Source organism: Pelodiscus sinensis, chromosome 4 (assembly GCF_049634645.1).
Source record: "Pelodiscus sinensis isolate JC-2024 chromosome 4, ASM4963464v1, whole genome shotgun sequence".
Taxonomy (NCBI): domain Eukaryota; kingdom Metazoa; phylum Chordata; order Testudines; family Trionychidae; genus Pelodiscus; species Pelodiscus sinensis.
In genome coordinates this window covers 101,415,014-101,435,714 of record NC_134714.1, presented here as the reverse complement: position 1 = coordinate 101,435,714, position 20,701 = coordinate 101,415,014, and the positions used below count along the sequence as shown (strand labels likewise).

The 20,701-nt window shown below is 42.1% G+C and overlaps 1 protein-coding gene across 10 annotated transcripts in view; it reads left to right on the top strand.

The window, feature by feature from the left end:
* Positions 1-20,701, top strand: part of BMAL1 (basic helix-loop-helix ARNT like 1) — a 123,116-nt gene that overhangs the window by 48,462 nt on the left and 53,953 nt on the right. For 8 of the 10 annotated variants that reach the window (XM_075927854.1, XM_075927850.1, XM_075927851.1 and 5 more), the window contains 9 exons: positions 1,597-1,737; positions 2,327-2,474; positions 6,837-6,857; positions 13,474-13,512; positions 13,862-13,903; positions 16,089-16,246; positions 16,718-16,797; positions 18,652-18,744; positions 19,857-19,974. In XM_075927854.1, coding sequence (XP_075783969.1) covers positions 2,335-2,474; positions 6,837-6,857; positions 13,474-13,512; positions 13,862-13,903; positions 16,089-16,246; positions 16,718-16,797; positions 18,652-18,744; positions 19,857-19,974 — 691 coding nt within the window. In that variant the 5' untranslated portion in view covers positions 1,597-1,737; positions 2,327-2,334. The remainder of the gene's footprint in view (positions 1-1,596; positions 1,738-2,326; positions 2,475-6,836; positions 6,858-13,473; positions 13,513-13,861; positions 13,904-16,088; positions 16,247-16,717; positions 16,798-18,651; positions 18,745-19,856; positions 19,975-20,701) is intronic. The other 2 variants (XM_075927855.1, XM_075927852.1) reach the window with 1 other exon arrangement.

Genomic DNA, 20,701 nt, shown 5'->3' with positions numbered 1-20,701 from the left:
TTTTTTTCTGGGGACTGAGGTAAGGCTGACCGGATTGTAGCTCCCTGAATTGTCCTCTTTCCCTTTTTTTTTCTTTTTTTTAAAGATGGGCACTACATTTGCCTTTTTCCAATCATCTGTGATCTCTCCTGATCTCCATGAGTTTTCAAAGATAATGGCCAAAGGCTCTGCAATGACATTTGCCAACTTCCTCAGTACCCTCGGATGCATTAAATCCGGACCTATGGATTTGTGTATGTCTAGCTTTTCTAAATAGTTCATAACTTGTTCTTTCTCCGCCAAGGACTGCCCACCTCCTTCTCCTACTGTGTTGCCTAGTGCAGTCGTCTTGGAGCTGACTTTGTCTGTGAAGACAGAGGCAAAGAAAGCATTGAGTACTTCAGCTTTCCCCACATCATCTGTCACTAGGTTACCTCCCTCATCCAGTAAGGATCCCACACCCTCTCTGATCACCCTCTTATTGTTAATTAATAGCTATCCCAAAAGATGTCAAGAAATTCCTATAGATGTTTGGAGGGCTCTGTGCTCCTGCCTTTTCCTCATCCCCTACTTAAGCATGACTCTGATAGAAGCCTTGTTCCCATTAATTTACTGTCTGATTGGACCAGCAGTTCCTCCCCTTCAAGAAGAGGAGTAGCTCAGTAGTTGGAGCATTGGCCTGCTAAACCCAGGGTTTTGAGTTCAATGCTTGAAGGGGCCATTTAAGGAGCTAGGACATATCTGTCAGGGATGTCACTTGGTCCTGCCAGGAGGGCAGGGGACTGGACTTGACCTCTCAAGGTCCTTTCCAGCTTTGTGAGATAGGTCTAGTCAGTTTTCTAACAGTAAAGAGCAGGTTTCCATTTAGAAATAACATGGTCAAATTTAGTATTTTATTTGGAGAAATCATGTTTTCTTAGTATTAAAAAAGTTGTTGCACCCAGTGTTCCCCATAAGTTGCGAGGCAGCACAGCTTCACAGATGATTAATCAGCCCCACCCAGTCAGATGCTCCGTGCAGGGAGCTGACTGAATGGGTGGGGCTGAAAATTCACCTGCACAGCTTAGAGGGCACTCAGGTTGTATATCCTGTTTCTGTGCTGAAGATTTAAGTACACAAACAGAAATTCAATGACACTTAGTAGATACAAGGTGCTCTCAAATGCACAATGTAAAACTGATGCCTTGTTGTTTATAGTCATCTCAGATGTTCTTATATCACTATGCAAATTTCTACCAAATATTGGTAGAAGTGTGTTTAAGTTGATATGTCCTTTTGAAACCCATTTCTGTTGTTGTTGTTGTTTGTTGTTGTTTTTTACCAGTGATTCTGCTTTTAAGTCAACCAGTAATGTTATATCTGTTCAAAGTAGATTGTAAGCTGCTTTGGGCAGGTACATTACTTGTGAAGTGCCAGGTGAACATGTGGTACTATATAATTCATAGAAGTTTTGTGATTGATCAAGGAGAATTAAAATTTAGCTGTTTTGGGCAGCTGTTTTGTTTAATTTCACATCTTAGGACATGTTTGTCAAACTTAATTTTAGAAGAGGCTGGTTAGACAAACCAGACATCTTTTAACATTTTTGTGGCTTGTTTGTTTGTTCTTCCGATTCAGGTTTTTTGAAAGAGGTCAATAAATAAGTTGCAGAGCATGAAAGAAGTTTTAAGGTGATTGCTGAGGCAGAACCAGCCAGCAGATTGAGTGCAGAACTTTTCTTCTAGGTTGGATCTAGGCTTCCAAAAAGTAAGTTTTAAGGTAAGAACTATCCATTGTTATTTAATTGCTGCTGATGTGTAGTTACGTTGGTGTCCAATATTTTATTATGTACAATATTCTGGTAGTGTTCCATGTGAAATATAGTTAAGTGGGTTATTTGGGCTATAGTACTCTAAAACATTGTTAAGGGTTCATTTATTTTACATCTCTGCTCAGTCTTTTTTAAGTTGTCTCAGAGTTTAAAAAAAAAATTAGTTTTTTCTCTCTAAGGCTAGGTGTACACTGCAAAGAGAAGTCGGAAAAAGAGACGCAAATTGTGAACCGCAATTTGCGTATCTTTTTCCGCTTTTCTTTGGAAAGAAGCTTTTCTGAAATTTGGCGCATCTACACGGTGCCAGATTTTGGAAAAACCTCCCCTTTTGGCACATCCCTTCTTCCTCGGGGAATGAGGATTACAGAGATGGTGGAAAAAATGCATCTGCTTTTTTGGAAATTGTTCCGAAAAAGTGGACATGTTTCTTGTATGCGACATGGGTATCCCAGAAAAGCTCTGCAGTGTAGACCTAGCCTAAATGTAATGTAAAAATAATAGCTCTAATTTTTGTTTTGTTTTGGGGGGTGATTCCAGACAATTCAATGGCTGACCAAAGGATGGACATTTCCTCAACAATAAGTGATTTTATGTCACCAGGACCCACTGACCTAATTTCCAGTTCCCTTAGTACTTCAGGAATGGATTGCAATAGGAAAAGGAAAGGAAGTTCTACTGATTATCAGTAAGTAGGATTTCTATTGCTATTAACTCAGCTGAGAGAAATACTTATATTTTCTAGCCTGTTGCAGTTTTGCTATGAAGCAAGCATATGTCATGGCACAATTTCTTGAACACATTTGATATCCTGTATTTATGTGAATATTGAAACTTCTTTAAATAAAAGCTTTATCCTAAAACAAAGGGGAAATTCCTGGCTTTAGACATGACATGTTATTTTATTATAGTGCTTATATGTTTGAAGGACATTTGAACTTGAACCTGTAACTCTTCCAAAGTACAGGTTAAACCTTTAAAATCCGGGACTCTGTGGTCCAGCAACATCTCTGGAGCGCAGCAGGGCTGTTACTCAGGAACGTAGCACCAGCCAGTGGGAGACTGGCAGCACAGCCCTGGCTGGGCTGGACGCAGTGGGGCTGGTACCTGGGAGTGCAGCCCCCGCCAGTGCTGGGAGGTGAGCCTTGACTCAAGGGTGCCAGACCAGAAAGCTCCCATCTTAAAATGTTGTCCCTCCTGGACTGCAGCCGAACGTAATTTTGGGAGTGATATTTGTAGAGCAATTCTATATACAGTAAAACTCCATTGGTCCGGCATGCAATGCTCCGGCACGCCTGATGCAATGGTCCGGCACCATCAGGAACCCGGAAGTGCTCCGGGCAGCCGGACAATTGGAGCTGCTCTGCACCCGGCTTCCCCAATTCAGTCGCTGCTGAAACTGACCAGCAGCGGCGGAATCGGGGGCGCCTGGGGCAGAGCTGGACTATCGGAAGGGGGGGGCTATGTGGGGCTTGGGGTGGGGCGGGAGGGGATGCCACCCCAGATCCCTCATAGCCCCCCCTTCCGATAGTCTAGCACAGTGTTTCCCAATTTTATTTGGCCACGGAACCCTTTTAAACTCAAAAGAATTTTGTGGAACCCCTAATAGCAGTCTTATATATGGAGCTGAAAAAGTAGACCACAAATAAGTAAGGATAATAATAAACAAATGCTAAACAAGGTCATGAGATCAACACAAATGAAAATTGGTTTCAATAAAATTCATAAATGCTTAATATTTATTATTATTATTTTAATAATAACATGTTGTTGTAATGGAATTTTCTCGCGGAACCCTTATTTTCACTTCGCGGAACACTATTTGGGAAACGCTGGTCTAGCATATCTGATAATCTGGTACCCCGTGGGTCCTAAAGGTGCCAGATTATCGGAAGTTTACTGTATTGGGGGTGAAGTTGGTTAGGAAAAGGCAAACATTATTCTGCTAGCTGATTTTATTTTTTCATAAACCATTTGAAAATAGCTTAGAGATTTGGAATACTAGAAGTCCTGCTGATGGAGATGGATGTGGGCAGAGTGCTGGATTGGTTATCAGATGACTCCATATTTTCACATGACCCTTACCACTGTGTGTTTGGGATGTTTATGCCTGAAACTGGGAGGGTATATGTTATATACAGAAATATTGATACGTTTGCTTTCTTTTAAGTTTTGCCTTTAGAAATACTCACACTTTTTTTAAAGCATGGTATAGCAAACAGCAGCATTGCATATATCCTTTTCTTTAAAATAACTTAAGCAGTTTCTAAACTGTGTTTTCTTCTCTGTCTGGGGCCTCTACCATGAGATTAATGGTATTAATAATCTGGCTTTGCAGGCAGAAAAGCATGAGAAGTAGTATTTAAACTTCATAATATGTATATTATAATATTCATAGTATTTAAACTTCAAATCTTAGGTATAATTGTGCAATAAATGAGGGATGGGGAACTTTTCTTTCCAGTCGGTGCCACCGGCCCATAGAAAAATCACTTGGGGACCACACACAAAGAGAATCCTTCCTCCCACCCCCCAAAACTAGAGATACTCATCTTACTCCTAGGAAAGTAGGGCTCTGCTTGCGCTCCAACTGATGGGGGAGGGAGGACGGTGGAGGCTTGGAGCAAGCTAGTGATCATGCTCCAGCCCCTCAGGGGGGCACTGAGGGTCAGATTTGCTGCAAGGCTGGGGCTTGAATGCCAGTTTGCCCCACTGTGGGGGAGTCTCAAGCTTTGTCACAGGGTAGATCAAAGCAAGCCAGAGGCTGGATCCGGCCCATTGGCCATAGGTTTACCACCCCTGCAGTAAATAACTTCAGCGTTGAGAAGAGACTTCAGATATCCTGTTGCCTGGTTCTTTGCCCTAACCAGTGTTCTATGATTTGCTCTAATGCCCATGTAAATCAAGGTTGAACTGAGCACTTGATCCAGTAGAAATTGGATCAGGTCCAGCTCTTTTTTTTTTTTAAATAGGAAGTTCTATCATCTTGGTTTTTTTACTAACTTTGTCAGTACTAAAGCGATACTTAAAATAGATATATGAAGCAGAGAAGCTAAATGAATGGAGATAATTTAGGCCATAAGAATATAGTATTCCTAACTAGTGGGAGGAAATGGAAATAGTGAAGATTTTAGTCATTTATGCCAGATTTCAGAATAGATAATCCACAGGGCTTGACAAAATCACTGAATCTACTCACCCGTGGCAAGTAGATTTCAGCCGGTCGCCCCATTCACCAGCGGCACACGCATGAGCAATGCGGGTCTTGCTCCTGTACGGTGCGGGGCTGGTGAGTAGGTTTTGCCGCCATTTGTCAAGCCCTGATAATCCATATGCATCTCAAGATCAACCCAAAGGCTTTAAATTGCTGTCTAAAAGCATAAAAATCAGAATAGCTTACAGGAAGTTCTGATATCTTATTTAACTTGCTAGAGCAGGGGTGGGCAATAATTTTTGAAGGGAGCTCCAGAAGGGGCGGGGTTAAAAGGAGTTGAAAGGGCTAGTGCTTCCCTTACAGCTCCCAGGCATCATGTCGGGGAGGGGGCTGAAGGGAAAGCTGTGAGCCCTTTCAACTCCTGCTATTTAAAGGGCTCGCTGCTAGCATGTTGCCTGTGAGCCGGGACACGAGAGCCCTTTCAACTGCTTCTATTCTATTTTATCCTGCCTTCCTAATGCCAGAGCCTGCTCCATCCCTGGGGAAACTGGTGTTGGGGAGGTAGAGGGGGACTCGAACACACCACACTGCGCTTGGCTCGTAGCTTGCAGGCAATGCCTAGGGCACCCTCTTCAATAATCCCACTGACTTAATCCCCAACATTGGGGCAATCCCTTCCCCCAGGCCAAGCCTCCCCAAGAGCCCTCTCGGAGAGAAGGGCCCCTGCTGCTCACCCTTATACTGTGGCCTCGTCTGTGATACCTACCTCTCCCCCTAGATTAGTATGTGATCTAGACAAATTGGAGGTTTGGGTCAAAAGAAATCTGATGAGGTTCAACAAGGACAAGTGCAGAGTCCTGCACTGGGGACGGAAGAATCCCAGACTTTGTTACAGGCTGGGGACTGAATGGCTAAGTAGCAGTTCAGCAGAAAAGGACCTAGGGATTACAGTGGATGTAAAAGCTGGCTATGAGTCAACAGTGTGCCCTTGTAGCCAAGAAGGCTAATGGCATATTAAATTGTATTAGGATGAGCGTTGCCAGCAGATGTAGAGAAATGATTATTCATTCCCCTTTACTCTGCACTGGTGAGGCTACTTCTGGAGTATTGCATCCAATTCTGGACCTTCCATTACAGAAAGGATGTGGGCACACAGGAGAAAGTCCAGTGGGGGGCAACAAAAGTAATTGGGAACTGGAGCACATGACCTATGAGGAGAGGCTGAGGAATTTGGGCTTATTTAGTCTACAAAAGAGAAGAGTGAGGGGGGATTTGATAGCAGCCTTCAACTTCCTGAAGGGAGGTTCCAAAGAGGATGGGGAGAGGCTGTTCTCAGTGACAGATGACCGAGGCACAGTGATCTTAAGTTGCAGTGGGGGTCTCGGTTGTATATTAAGGAAAACTATTTTATTTGGAGGGTGGAATCTCCATCTCAAGAGGTTTTTAATTTCCGGCCTGGCTGGGATGATTCAGTTGAGATTGGTTCTGCTTTGGACTCGATGACCTCCCGAGGTCTCTTAAAATCCTATATTTCTATGATTCTAGACTTAGTTTAAATAAGTGATAAATCAGACTGGTTCTTTAGAGCCTCAGTTTAATAATCTTTCACATTCTCTTCTCTTGACCATAAGACACAGATAACCAGGAAGGGCTCCTTTTGGAAATAGGTCATAAACCAGTTTGTCACTACATTATAAAAATTATTTGCCTTTTTTTTTTTTTTTTTTTTTTTTTTTTTTTCAGACTACAGAATTGCATGCCAATGTATCTGATGGGGCAGAGGGAAACCTGGAAACTGAGACAAACGTTAGCAATTAGCAGAATATAGTCTAGTATATTCTAGTATATACTAATGCTCTTTATACATTGAGTAATAATTTTTCTTTATCTTTGCAGACTGGATGGCTTTTCTTTTGAGTAAGTATAAACTAATAAATCTCTCTCGCCTTTTCCGTCATAGAATATCTATAACAAAATTTTTAATTTTGCTTGAGGTTCTCATAAGGTTCTCAGCAAACTACTTTTTTTTCAATGGTACTTTAATGTCTTCTAGTGTACAGTTTGGAGGATTTTGTGCATGATATGTTGTTCTTGCCTCTGAATGTTGGTTGGTCAGTTGTTGAAACCTGTCTGGAAAGGGGTTCTCTATGTAGAGCTTTATAGTTGATGCATGGAACCCTTGATGGATTTGGAGCATTGCGGTTTATATGCTATTGGGCTGCATCCTATTTGCAGATTTGGAAAGTACTGAGGAAACGACTGTCTGATTTTTAAGAAGGCCTCTCATCCTCATGTGACTTGTGCTAAGCCACACCTTACAACAAATGCCAGACTTTCTTAGTGTTACCAGGTGACAAACAGCTCGTAAGCTGTTTTTATCTCAGCCTGATGACTCTGTAATTCACTGGGCCTAGTCAATGGCCAACAGTGTTGGTGCGTCTGTAGGTTGTTGGAGATAATATCCATAATTTGAAAAGAAGGGGCTCTGCCCAACGGAGACATGTTATACTTATAAGAAGAACACGAGCTCTTTAATAGGCAAGGCACTGTGTTTATGCAGCATATGCTAGCTGATTTGATACTGTATTCTTCATAAAGACGTGTGTGTGTGTGTGTGTGTGTGTGTGTGCGCGTGCGCGCGTGCGCGCATACACACAAGTCCTGCAGATGGTGTAGAAGGGCAGCCCAGCTTCACAGGTGATTAATCAGCCCCGCCCAGTCAGAGGCTCAGTGCTCCTGCAGCTTAGAGGAAACTGTGATGGTGGTATCTGTTGTGACTCAAGTCTATCTTGCTGGCCAGAATGAGTGGGGAGTTGGGGTCTTTTGATTGTGATTTGAGGTTTCTCTGAGGCTTTGCTTGCAGGACCAAACCCTGAGTCTAATTGCAAAAGTCCTTCACTTTATACATATAAGTTCCCATTGGAGTCTGTGAGTTTTGCAGTGTCATGCTGCAATCCTTGGTATGTTAATCTTGGTATTTCCCCACAGTTATCCTTTGATGTCTGTGGTCAGGCTTCGTTATCTCTTGTTTGTGGTCTCACCTTCGGGAGAGTCTGCCTGTCTCCAGGGCTTGGCTATTCAGCTAACTTCGTCAGCCTTCATCCTGCCTCAGGCATCATGAATGTTCTCTTATTATTTGCAAGTGTCTCAGGTCTTTTTGACCATCTGGACCTTCCTGATGACTTTCACACACATTCTTTGCTCACAAGAAACAATTTACAGAGCAAGCGTATTCCAAAGGATTACATAGTTAATAGAAGACACAACTTAGTTTGCAATTCAGTCATTGTCTAATCACAAAAAACAAGGTAAAAGAGAAGCATGCTGACCTTAAAAGCAAATAATTATACATCAAACTTATATTCTTATACCAATAGTAAGAGATTACATTTTTGCTGCACGTAATCAGCACTATTGTAAGAGAACTTGACACATGATTATGGGGAAACCAACTTATCTGAATGAAAATTAATAAATCATTACAAGTATTGTTCCAATACTTGACTTGGCTCTCTCAAACTGCCCATAGGTCTGGGAGTGATACACAGTGGAGGTAGATGCATGAACATCTATTGGATGGATTTCTCCTGTCAGAACTGAAACATAAATTTTGGCTTTCAGGCAGGAATGGTTTGGTATGGGAGTAAATGACGTGTCACCAGCAGCTGGGCTGTTGCCTTCAGCAGACAGTCACAAGAAATGACATGGACCGTGTTAGTCAGCCTACAACTATACGGACTGTGGTTGGGTCATCAGAATTTGGGAGCTTCACAACAAAATCCAAAATGAATGAGATCAGGTCTCCAGAAATATCAGATTCTTACCCAGGGTGTCCTAGTATAAACACAAAGAATGCAGGAATCTGCATAGACCCAGACTTCCACATGCATACCAAGACACCAGAAGAAATGAACTATAGTTCTCTAAGTTTTGAGGCAGCCAAAGAGGCCTGTGAATAGAACCTCCTGGCTTATACATAATGCCTCGAATGAGACATGCCCTCGCGAAGTATATACCCACCTACTGACATCGATCACCCCATCCCATGTGGATTGTTGCACTTTGGCCATTCCCTAGCAAGCGTCTGAAGGAGAGCTGTCAGGTCTAGGAAAGTCATGGTGTTAAAGTTACAGAGCTTTGGGAGATGGGGTGGTTCCTAGATGGTCTCGTCCTGGTAATAGTCCCATTTTCATAAAAGACTGTCTGCTTTCCCATTTCTAGTTCCCAGACTGTCTGAAACAGTGACATTGAATCAGGAGAAGAATATGCTCACTGACTTTGGCTCTGTGGTGATACTCGCGTTTTTATGGCTGAGGAATACCTGTATTGGATGTCCAGCCCCTTCAGATATTGTTGCTTCTTTTTGAAAGTGAATTTAATGATGAGCAATTCAGTGTCCAGTATTTTGTAATTCCATCTGGAATGTGTAAGCGTTCCTGAACAGTGTGCAGAAGGGTGTAGTACTAATTGAGCCCCACACTTTTTGGGATAAGACAGCACCCAGAACTACACTAGAAAAACCTTTTTCTCTGATGAACAGCTGATTGGCATCTCTATGTCCTAAAATGGAGGCTTGAGCTCTTGTGATTCAAATGACCAAAAGAACTTAATGGACTTGGATAATCTCTGATAAAATTGCTAATCACAGAAAGTGTTGCAGCTCCTGGGTTCTGCCTATATGTGGATTGCTTCAAATTTTGGTCCATGCAGATTACCTGGGGGAAAAGATGATACAACCCACAAATTCAGAGGACGGCTCATCAGACATAGATGTATGGAGTTGACATATGCTTCATACTTCTGCAGTCTTTCTGGGGTGAACTGGACACAATCATTGTGTCACTCAAGATCTTTAGAAAATACCGATACATCATCAAATTATATAAATATAGACTTGTCCAGGATGTCCCTGAAAATGTTGCTGGAAGGTGGTAGGAGCATTGGTTAACCAGATACTCCAATTGCTAGAGTATTGTGTCTCAATCAAATCTCCACTAGTTTATATACCCTCTGATGGTCTAATTGTTGCTACTTTTTGAAAGTGAATTTAATGATGAGCAATTCAGTGTCCAGTATTTTGTACTTACGGCCCAGAGATCTTCCCAAGGGACTGGACAACAGGAAATTAGTTTTGACAAGACTCAGTGTGCTCTTGGGATGGGGAGAGATGTGCAAGGTAAAGGCTATCTCAAATTGACTTTGGAGCCGCAGACCGTTTAATCAATCACAGCCCAGTGGATGAGGATGGATGTAGCCAAATTTGAGTTACATCCACATCCTGGAACTTGGAAGTGCAAGGATACAAAGAAGTGGGACTACTAACCACTGAGAGATAATGGAGATTAAAAATAATCTAGGCGTGGGCAACACTTAAACAAATGCTTTGTCTCAGAGTTGGAGGGTAAGCCAAGTGTCAGAGACCGATTCAGAGTCAGAAGTTGGTAGCAAGAAGGGGAACTAGGGTCAGAGTTGAACCTGATAGCTAGGGCCCTATCATTTCATGGCCATGAAAAATATGCACGGACTGTGAAATCAGCCCTCCCCGTAAAATCTGATCTCCCCTGGTGCTGGGAACCTGGAGCTTCTGGCTCCTAGACTGGCTGCGCTGGGGAGGGACCGGAGTTGTTCTTCCCTTGTATGGCCGCTCTTGGTGGAGAGATCAGACCCATCTCCAAGACCTGAGCTCAAGGCTTTCACTGCTTTTCCCCTGCCCTTCACCCTACTCTTGTCATAGCTCCTGGTCCAGGCACTGAGCTCAGGGCTTCCTTCTCCTGCAGCAGTCTCTGCTGGAATGAGGCTGTTGCTCTTGGTGGTTGTAGCCAGGGCTGCCTGCTGCTCCAGCCAGGGTAGTGAGTGGTTGGCATTTCTGCTCCCCTCAGTGGGGGCAGCCTGAACCCTGAACTTCTCCCACTCCACCTCACCACCTGCCACTTTTGTCATAGCTCCAGGTGCCAAGACCTGCTTCCTCCCTTAGCAGTTTCTCCAAAGTTTGTGTGCCTGTCTGCTGCAGCCAGGGCAGCCTTGGATCGGTGCCTTCAGCCGTTCCAGTGGGAACAGCCCAGGCTTGGGGTACCCTCCCAACTGTTCCAACTAGAGCTTGGTGTAGCCCAGGCTCAGGATTTCCACACATCTCCCAGCCATTCCAGCTAGGCCTAGGACAGTCTAGGCTCAAGGCTTCAGCTCTGCAGCTGCAACTGGGGCTTGGGGGTAACCAGGCTCAGGGCACCCGGGCTTGGGGCTTCTTCAGGAGGACCTGACAGGGACTTCTGCCTTGAGGCTTCTTCTTGGGCTAAAGCTTCCATTTTTCCTCGGTGCTCCCAAATTCACTGGGGGGCCCTGACTTCATATGTCCCAAGCATGGATTAGCAGGTAGTGCCCCCCTGGCTGGGGTATTGACAATAGTAAGGAGGAGATTCTACCCACCTCCATCTCTGGCGGAGCCTCCTCTACCGGCAGGAAGTTGGGTGGTGTGGCTTTCAGAGTCCTACTGAAAAGGCAGCAGAGAAGTGAGGGTGACAATCTGGGAACCCCCCTACAACAACTTTGAAATGCTTCCAGGATCCCACTTTAGGTCAGAACCCATTTTACGGTTATACACCATGAAATTTCAGGTGCAAATGTCTAAAATTGTGAAATTGACCAATTTTAAAACCCAGCGGTCATGAAATTGACCACAATGGGCCATGAATTTGGTAGGGCCCTACTGATAGCCAATAGTTAAGAGACAAGTGTAGGGATGGGAGCCAGAAAAAAGACAAGGATCTGGCACGGAGCATAGCAGGAACTAAGGGTAAGTCAAGAACAAGGAATCAGAGCAGAGGGGAATAGAAGTTGGATATATATCTCAGGAGACAGGTGAGAGAGAGATCTGACCCAGCAGCAACAGAAATTCTGCTTGATTGCTTAAACAGCCTTCCTGGCTTATGTAGTTGGCATGAGTCAATTGGACATTCTGATAGCACTTTTGTGAGGACCTGACCTTTTAGGACTTCTGAGGTGGTATTTCACCTCCCTCTCTTTGTGGAGATGGTGAATCAGACCTCAGGGCCCCCACCTTCTTCTCCCCTCCCCCCATGCCAGCTTCTAGAAAGACCCACTGAAACTGAGAACCTGTACCCTCAGGCCCTTACATGAAGATTCCTAGGTTAGAATTCACTAGTAGAAGCTCCCTAACATCACTGTACTGAAGTGTTCTGAATATTCGCTCCATAGGTTTGCTTTGAAATTCATCTATCTTGAGAAGTACTTCCAGGTTTCCATTTGGAATTGATATAGAAAAGGAGTAGAAAATTGTCATGTCCTAAAATAGAAGATCAAGAACAAATCTTTAAATAAAGCTATAAAGAATTTTTCTGATTCTTCATGTGCACCTGCAGACTTCACACAAGAATATGAACACTAAGAATCAAAAAGGAGTTATAAACAGAATGAGAGGTCTAAATAACTTAGTTGCGGTCAGTTTAGAATAGGGTTGTAAAATCCTGTTTGTTTAGTTATCCAGTTAAATATATTAAGCAGCCTGCTGCATCAGGGGCTGTTCTGTCCGGGCCTGCTGTGGTCAGGGACTGGTTCCCCTCGGACTGGAGAGACCTCCTGCCTGTGGCGGGCTCTGCGGGTCTGGAGCACCCCCCACTCCACAGTGGGTGGGGAGCTGCTCCAGCCCCCATGGTTAACCCTTAATGAACTGAAGCCTATTTTACTGCCTGGTACAATTACAGTAAAACTCCATTGGTCCAGCATCCAATGCTCCGGTACTCCTGATGGTCCGGCACCATCAGGAACCCGGAAGTGCTCCGGCTGCCAGACAATTGGAGCTACTCTGCACCCGGCTTCCTGGAGTCAGCTGCTTGTCAGTTTCAGCAGCAGCTGCTCTTGGGGACGCCTGGGGCAGAGCAGCTGGGGTGCTGCCGGGTTGGTCCCGCAGCGCCCGCCCCAGCTGCTCTGTCCTAGTCATCCCCAAGAGCAGCTAGGGTGCTGCCAGGTTGGTCCTGCAGCGCTGAGGGGCGGCGCTATGGGACCAACCCGGCAGCACCCCAGCTGCTCTGCCCCAGGCATCCCTGATTCAGCCGCTGCTGAAACTGACCAGCAGAGGCTGAGTCGGGGATGCCTGGGGCAGAGCCAGACAATCGGGGGAGGGGGGGGGCGCTATGAGGGGTCTGGGGTGGTATCTCCCCACCCCAGACCCCTCAGCCCCCCCTTCTGATAGTCCGGCATATCCGATAATCTGGCACCCCCTGGGTCCTAAACATGCCGGATTATCGGAAGTTTACTGTACTTGAACATGTTGGCTTATTCCACTGATGTAGCCCCTCATACTCCTTCACGGAAATATTTTTATGTTCTCTTTGAATAAATGGTGCATTACTTTTTGTACTAAAGAATTTAAAGGTGAAAAACATTTTGGTATGATTTTTTGCAATTACTATGTCTGATTTTCCTTTTAAGAAGCATGAATAAATGTTTTTCATAAGCAAGTTAACGTTCGCTAATTCCACTGTATCTCACATAACGTTTTGTTTTGATTTTTTTGTAGAGAAGGTATGGATACAGATAAAGATGACCAACATGGAAGGTACAATACTAAAATGTATAATTCAAGAGATTTAATTAGAGACCAGGTCCCTGATCTTTGATTTTTGTGGCATATCAATGAAGTCACAGAAGCTTGAGTTCCATGTGGGTCTGAGAATTTTCAGGATGAGGGCTTAATGTTAGAGTTAAATTAGCAAGTAACCTAAACCTTAGTGGAAAAACCTACTGTAAATAAAAATCATTTCTAAACTCAGTTTGTCTTCAAAAAATATTGTTATAATTGAAAATCAACAGCTACTTAGTGTATACAAAAGGAATTATTTAGAAAATTATGTAGAAAGTATAATGGAAATAAACCTGACTTTGTAATTTAACTACTTCTTCATCAGGTTGGAATATACAGACCAACAAGGCAGAATTAAAAATGCAAGGTAAGCTATATTATTTCTTAACTTGCCGAAAAAAATGATATTCTAGTTCTCCTGTCATGTTGAGGATCTTGTGCATCTGGGCCCAAATCTCAAAGTAAAAACTTATTTTGGTGCTTTTTTTTCCTGTTTGGCTATTCCATCTATTTTCAGTTTTAGAGATTTATTCTTTTATGAATTGCATTCTATTTTATTAAAATACTAATATGGTAGATTTTTTTTTTATTGGAAATGCATAGTTAAAAAGCAATCCCCATTCACACTATAGCCTGGATAACTCCCTCTACATTGAACCAAAAGAATTGCATTCTATAAGGCTACGTCTAGACTGGCCCCTTCTCCGGAAGAGGCATGCAAAGCATGCAAGTCAGAATAGGGAAATCCGCGGGGGATTTAAATATCCCCCGCGGGATTTAAATAAACATGGCCGCCGCTTTTTTCCCAGCTTGGGGAAAAGCCGGAAAAGAGCATCTAGACTGGCGCGATCCTCCGGAATAAAGCCCTTTTCCGGAGGATCTCTTGCAAGTAGGAATAAGAGATCCTCCGGAAAAGGGCTTTATTCCGGAGGATCGTGCCAGTCTAGACGCTCTTTTCCGGCTTTTCCCCAAGCTGGGAAAAAAGCGGCAGCCATGTTTATTTAAATCCCGTGGGGGGTATTTAAATCCCCCACGGATTTCCCTATTCTGACTTGCCTGCCTCTTCCAGAGAAGGGGCCAGTCTAGACGTAGTCTAAGTGTTAATCACATTGCTAGGCTGTAAAGTGCTGAAGTTCATGTAATATTAAACAAACAAAAAAGCCACTTTGAATTTAAATGTGTGGTATCAAAATGATGATGTGATACTCTGCTCAGTTTTTCTAAGCACTAGGAAGAGCCTAGTTTAGTGCTGTTTTTCTAAATATTTTAACAGTACAATAGGATGAATACTAAACTTATTTGGTAACCATAAAAGGGAACATTTACATAAAGCACATACTTCAGTAAATGTGAATATTATAATGAATTACACTTTTTAATGCTATGCTGTGGACACTGGTATTTATGCATCCTTGACCTTAATTTTTACATGATTCCTATAGTACTTCAGTAGATGTGCTCTGATACGAAGGCAGCAATACAAAACCGTAAAATAGATAGAACCTGCTTGTTAGATAATTTCAGTATTGATTGTAAATAAGGCAGCATACAGCGTTGCCCAAGATATGAATATCTGATGCTAAATTAGGGCCCCATCCTGTTACTTTTTACTCCCACAGATAATATTCATTCACACAAATAGTTAACTTTTAATATTTACTTCAGTGGGATTACTTTCGTGTGTGTGGCCTTAAGACAGGGATGGGCAATAACTTTTTATGGGGGTCCACTGCAAGATTTTGGAAAGTGGTTGAGGGCTGCACTCTTTCAGGATATTAATGGAGGAATTCCAGGTTCTGGGATGGAGGTTGGGAGCAGAAGGGAGCTTGGGGTAAGGAATTGGGGGTACAGGAGGAAGACTGGGGTCTGGGAGGGAGTTTGGGTGAAGAAGGCAGTTGTGACCTAGGGCAGGGGACTGGGATGTGACCTAGGATAGGAGGGGATTGTGATTTGGGGCAGGAGATTGGGGTGCCAGATCTGGGTGCAGGAGGGAGCCAGAGGGTTTGGGTATGTGAAGGAGGGGAAGAGGGTTGGGGAAGGGAGGGGCTGGGATGCTAGTGGCAGGCTCTGGCTAAGAGGTGCTTACTAGCAGAAACCTGAGACAGGCTGCTCCATGTGGCTCTGCTCCAGGCATGAAAGGGTGGAGGAGGAAGGGAGAAGGTTTCCTACACTGCCCCTACCTCCAGCAAAAATTCTCAGCTACTATTGGTCGGAAACTGAGAGATTGGCCAATAGGAGCTAAGAGATTTTGCTGGGGATGGGAACAACATGAAGTTTCCCTCCTCCCTCCCCAGCAGTTTAGAATGGAGAATAACTGGCTTTTTAAAGCGTGAGCTGTTCACTGCCTAAGGGTTCTGGTGAGGTGGCTGGATCCAGTGGCAAGGCGGGCCGGATCTGGCCCACTGGCTGCATCTTGCTCACCCTGCCTAAAGATAAGGGTTGCAGAATGGGTCTTGTGGTCTCTTTCTTTAAAATTCGTTGTTTTTTTGTTTTTTTCTGATCCTTTGAAACTTCGTTATGCTGTTCAATCTTACATTTTTGTTATTGCTTAGAGAGGCTCATAGCCAGATTGAAAAAAGACGCCGAGATAAAATGAACAGTTTTATTGATGAATTGGCATCCTTGGTACCAACGTGCAATGCTATGTCTCGAAAGCTAGATAAACTTACTGTACTCAGAATGGCTGTTCAGCATATGAAAACATTACGAGGTGAGTTACAAAAACTCTTGTCTTTTGTTCTGCATTGAGCTGTGAGGAATGGTCTGGTCTAGAGCTTTTGGAATAAGAGAATGGTCCATATGTGTTGTTATGGCTGCAGAACCCCTTATTTATATTGGATTACTCATGCTCTTGGGAGACATTATCTCTGTAAGGGATGATAGAGTGTTGAAATCCTGGCCCACATGGACACTGCTTTGACAGCATGCATTTAAATAAGCTTTGAGACCAAAAGCAGAGTCTTAAATTGGCTTACTAATTAAAGGCAATGTAAAGATTGCTAGGTTCCATTTGTTATAAAAGAAACTTGCAATTAGAACAGAGCTGGAAAAATCCCCTGAGTGACCATCAAAATGCACTAAAGAAAAAGTGTTTTGTAAACAAGAATATATTTATGCATAGTAAATGGGTGTATATTAAGTATATTACATGGAGTAGTCACTTATTCCTTTTTTCTTTAAGGTGCCACAAACCCATATACAGAAGCAAACTATAAACCTGCTTTTCTGTCAGATGATGAATTAAAACATCTTATTCTCAGGGTATGTTTCAACTTAAAATACTATTTAAAAAAATATTAATTTAGAGAAGGGGAGAGATGGGAAAGACCACAGTGCGTTTAACCAGACCCATGGTGCAACTTGAGAGACTGCTGATTTTCAAAGATGATGAACCTCTGCAATTTCACTTTGAAGTCAGTGGAACTTGAGGATGCTCAACACCTGAAAATTAAGCAATGGGAGGGAATAGAGGGAGCAAAAATAATAGGCCAGTTCAAAATATTTTCACACAAGCATTTTGGCATAAAATCACCCTACCATCTGCTTAGGCTTTTTAGTTGTTGGGTTACTGAAGTTAAAAGTAAATAAATGAACACCATTTTTTCAGCTCATTTCTTATTGGCTTGTTGTTTTTTTTGTTTTTTTTATAAAACTTTTCTGCACATACAATTTTCAGTGTATAATCAGTTGATGCATAAAAGTCATAACTGAGGTTGAGTAAACGCAACTGATTTTAAAAATAAAATCTATATACTATATCAGTGCTATAAAAACATAAGCTAAGCATTTTGTTCTAGTGCTTAAGCGCAGACGTAAAAATTGATTTAATAGGTTTGCTGTGCTTAACAAATCTAATTTAATTACCAAATATAGTATATGCAAGATTGAGTTATTTAAATGGTTCTGTGATTTGTATGAATTTACAAAATTAGGACCTGATCCCCCACAAATTCTTATGTATACGCCCATTGAATTAAGTAGAAGTACTTACATGCATAGAAATGTCTGCAAGGTCTGGACCGTACTTAATTTCCAAAAGAAGTTACAGAATCGTAGGATTAAAAGAGATCTCAGGAGGTCAAGTCCAACCCCCTTCTAAAAGGAGGACCAATCCCAATTAAATCCTCCCAGTCAAGGCTGTAAGTTGGGATTTAAAAACCTCAAGAGACGGAGAGTCCATCACCTTCCTAGGTAATCCATCTCAGTGCTTCACCACCCTCCTAGGGAAATAGTTTTCCCCCATATCCAACCTAGACTCCCACCCCTCTCCCCCTCCACTGCAACTTGAGACCATTACTCCTCGTTTTGTCATCTGTTACCACTGAGAACAGCTTCTCTCGATCTTCTTTGGAACCTCCCTTCAGGTAGCTGAAGGCTGCTATCAACTCCCCCCTCACTTTTCTGTTCGGTAGACTAAATAAACCCAAATCCCTCAGCCTTTCCTTGTAAGTCATGTGTTCCAGCCCCCTAATCATTTTTATTGTCCTCCACTGGATTTTCTCCAGTGCATCCACATCCTTTCTTTAATGGGGGACCCAGAACTGGATGCAATACTCAAGAGGCAATATTCGGCCTCACCAGTGCCGAATAAAGGGGAACAATCATTTCCCTAGATCTGCTGGCAGTGCTCCTACAAATGCACCCTGATTGGCCATTAGCCTTTTTGGCTACAAGGGTGTGCTGTTCACTCATATCTAGCTTCTCATCCACTGTAATCCCCAGTTCTTTTCTGCAGAACTGCTGCTTAGCCAGTCAGTAGAATTAATATAAAATTAAATAAAGCTAGGTAAAAAATAAGGTTTGCTATTGATTTTATTAAAATTAATTTAAGAAATGTATTACATGAGATCATATGGGTTTTTACTACTCCTGAAATTGTCTTTAAGTTCTTGTAATTAAGGAGCATAGTGCCAAAAAAATCTAATTACAAGTGCAAAAAGATGTTTAAGCTTTTTCTCATAATGTCATACTTTACTAATTTAATTATTTCTGTCGATGTAAAGATTTAATGTTAATATAGCAATCCTACTGTGTAACAAAGGTAGCTAAATGCTAAAAATATATAATGATCTGTTTTAAATATAATGTAATAATATAAATATCTATCCTAATTAGGCAGCAGATGGATTTCTGTTTGTTGTGGGCTGTGACAGAGGGAAGATATTGTTTGTTTCAGAATCTGTCTTCAAGATCCTCAACTATAGTCAGGTATTGTTCTGTATCTTGGGAACTAATAATGGACAGACCTCAGAGACTGAAAAGTTTTGGAGTATTTATCTAAAAAGTCTGAGTCTGGAATTATTTCAGAAACTGACTAATTTGCAAGATTTACAAAATTTCCTGGTTTCTGGTGGATTGGAAATAAACCTTCCTTTTGGTAACACTACTTCTGATTTCAGCTTCATACAGGAAGTGCAGAGCAATATCTGTTCACCTTTTATAAAACTACTTGATTCTGGTTTTATTTTACTCCAAATTTTGAAAAATGGTACTTAGGGTTTTAAGCCAGTTGGACACCTCTATGTTTTGGGAAATTTTTCCATTTAGTTCCAGTTTTATCTACTTCGATTGCCCTTCCCTTCTTGTTAATAAAGTAAAGTCACGTAAGGTTTGTACTGAGAATCATCTTTTGCAATCAGGCAACAGCAGCCCTCTGTGTAAACAGTGTTGCCTTTATATCAGTTTACCAGTAAATCAAAATGCATTTGAGTTTATAGTAGCTGGATGGCAAAGAGGAGGGGTGCTAATATTTATATAAGTAGATGCCCACGGGAGCAGTATAAGGGAGAACAATTTAAATATGGGTGGCATTTGACAAGATGAGGAATCTGAGCAAAATGAAATTACACTTATGCTACCATCTAATATGACAAGCTATTTGGAAAAATAATCAGCATACTCAAACCAAAGGCAGGTTTAATATACACTTAACACAAGGTTTGAATTTTAGGAAACCTCTTGTTATGATGCTACCATATCCTTAATTTTCTGTACCACCTTCTCCTTCATTAAAAGTGTATGAACTTCAAAACTAAATTAAAAACATAGTCCATTGGCTGGATTTTTGTTCAGGGTTCATATTCTAAAAACTTTGGGAGACATGAATATGTTTTAGTTGTAATTTTTCAATGAATACTTGCTATATAATTGGGAATAAACCTTTTCAGGGAAAAGAGGCCCAAACTTTGACTGCAATAGACTGAAGAAACTGTCATAGTAGACTGACAAACTAAGTGGCACTTTAACATTTATGCTATATTTCCCAAATTTTAACACGCGTATTTATTTTTAATTTCTGATTTAATATTCCATATCTACAGAATGATCTGATTGGTCAGAGTTTGTTTGACTACCTTCATCCTAAGGATATCGCCAAAGTTAAGGAGCAGCTCTCTTCTTCTGATACCGCACCCCGAGAGAGGCTCATAGATGCAAAAAGTGAGTGTTTGTTTCCTTGAAATTTATATACTTTTATCATTTCCTTTTTTATACCAGATATATCAATTAAATGCTGGCTAATACTGTTTACTTCCACTGTGCCTTACAACTAAGGATCTTCATGGATTAATATTTATAAAATACTAATGAACTAATTTGTACATCTCAAATGGATTAATTAATCCTTGTCCATTTTACAAAGGAGAGACTGAGTTGCAGAGAGGTCAAATGACTTGCTGAAGACCATACAAGTAATCTTTTTGGTAGAACTAGGAACCGAGTCTAGATCTCCTAACTTATTTTCTTGTGGTTTTAACTACATAAACCGTTCTTCTACAAACATTGCAACAAAATGGGAAATGACTGCCTAGAAAGGAGTACTACCAAAAGAGATCTCAAGGTCATAGTGGGTCACAAGCTATATATGAATCCACAATTGGACACTGTTAAGGAAAAAAAACAAATATTGTTCTGGGATGTATTGTCAAGAATGTTGTAAGGAAGACCTAAACAATTCTACTCTACTCTGTGTTGATTAAGCCTCAGCTGGGCAGCACGTAAGTCAGTGGTCTCCAACCTTTTTACACCCAAGATCACTTTTTAAATGTCAGAACAAGTCAAGATCTACCGCCCCATCCTTCCCCAAAACCCCACCCCTTCCTTGAAGCCCCACCCTCTCAATTCTCCTCCTCTCCATCACTTGCTATCCCCAGCCCTTATACATTCT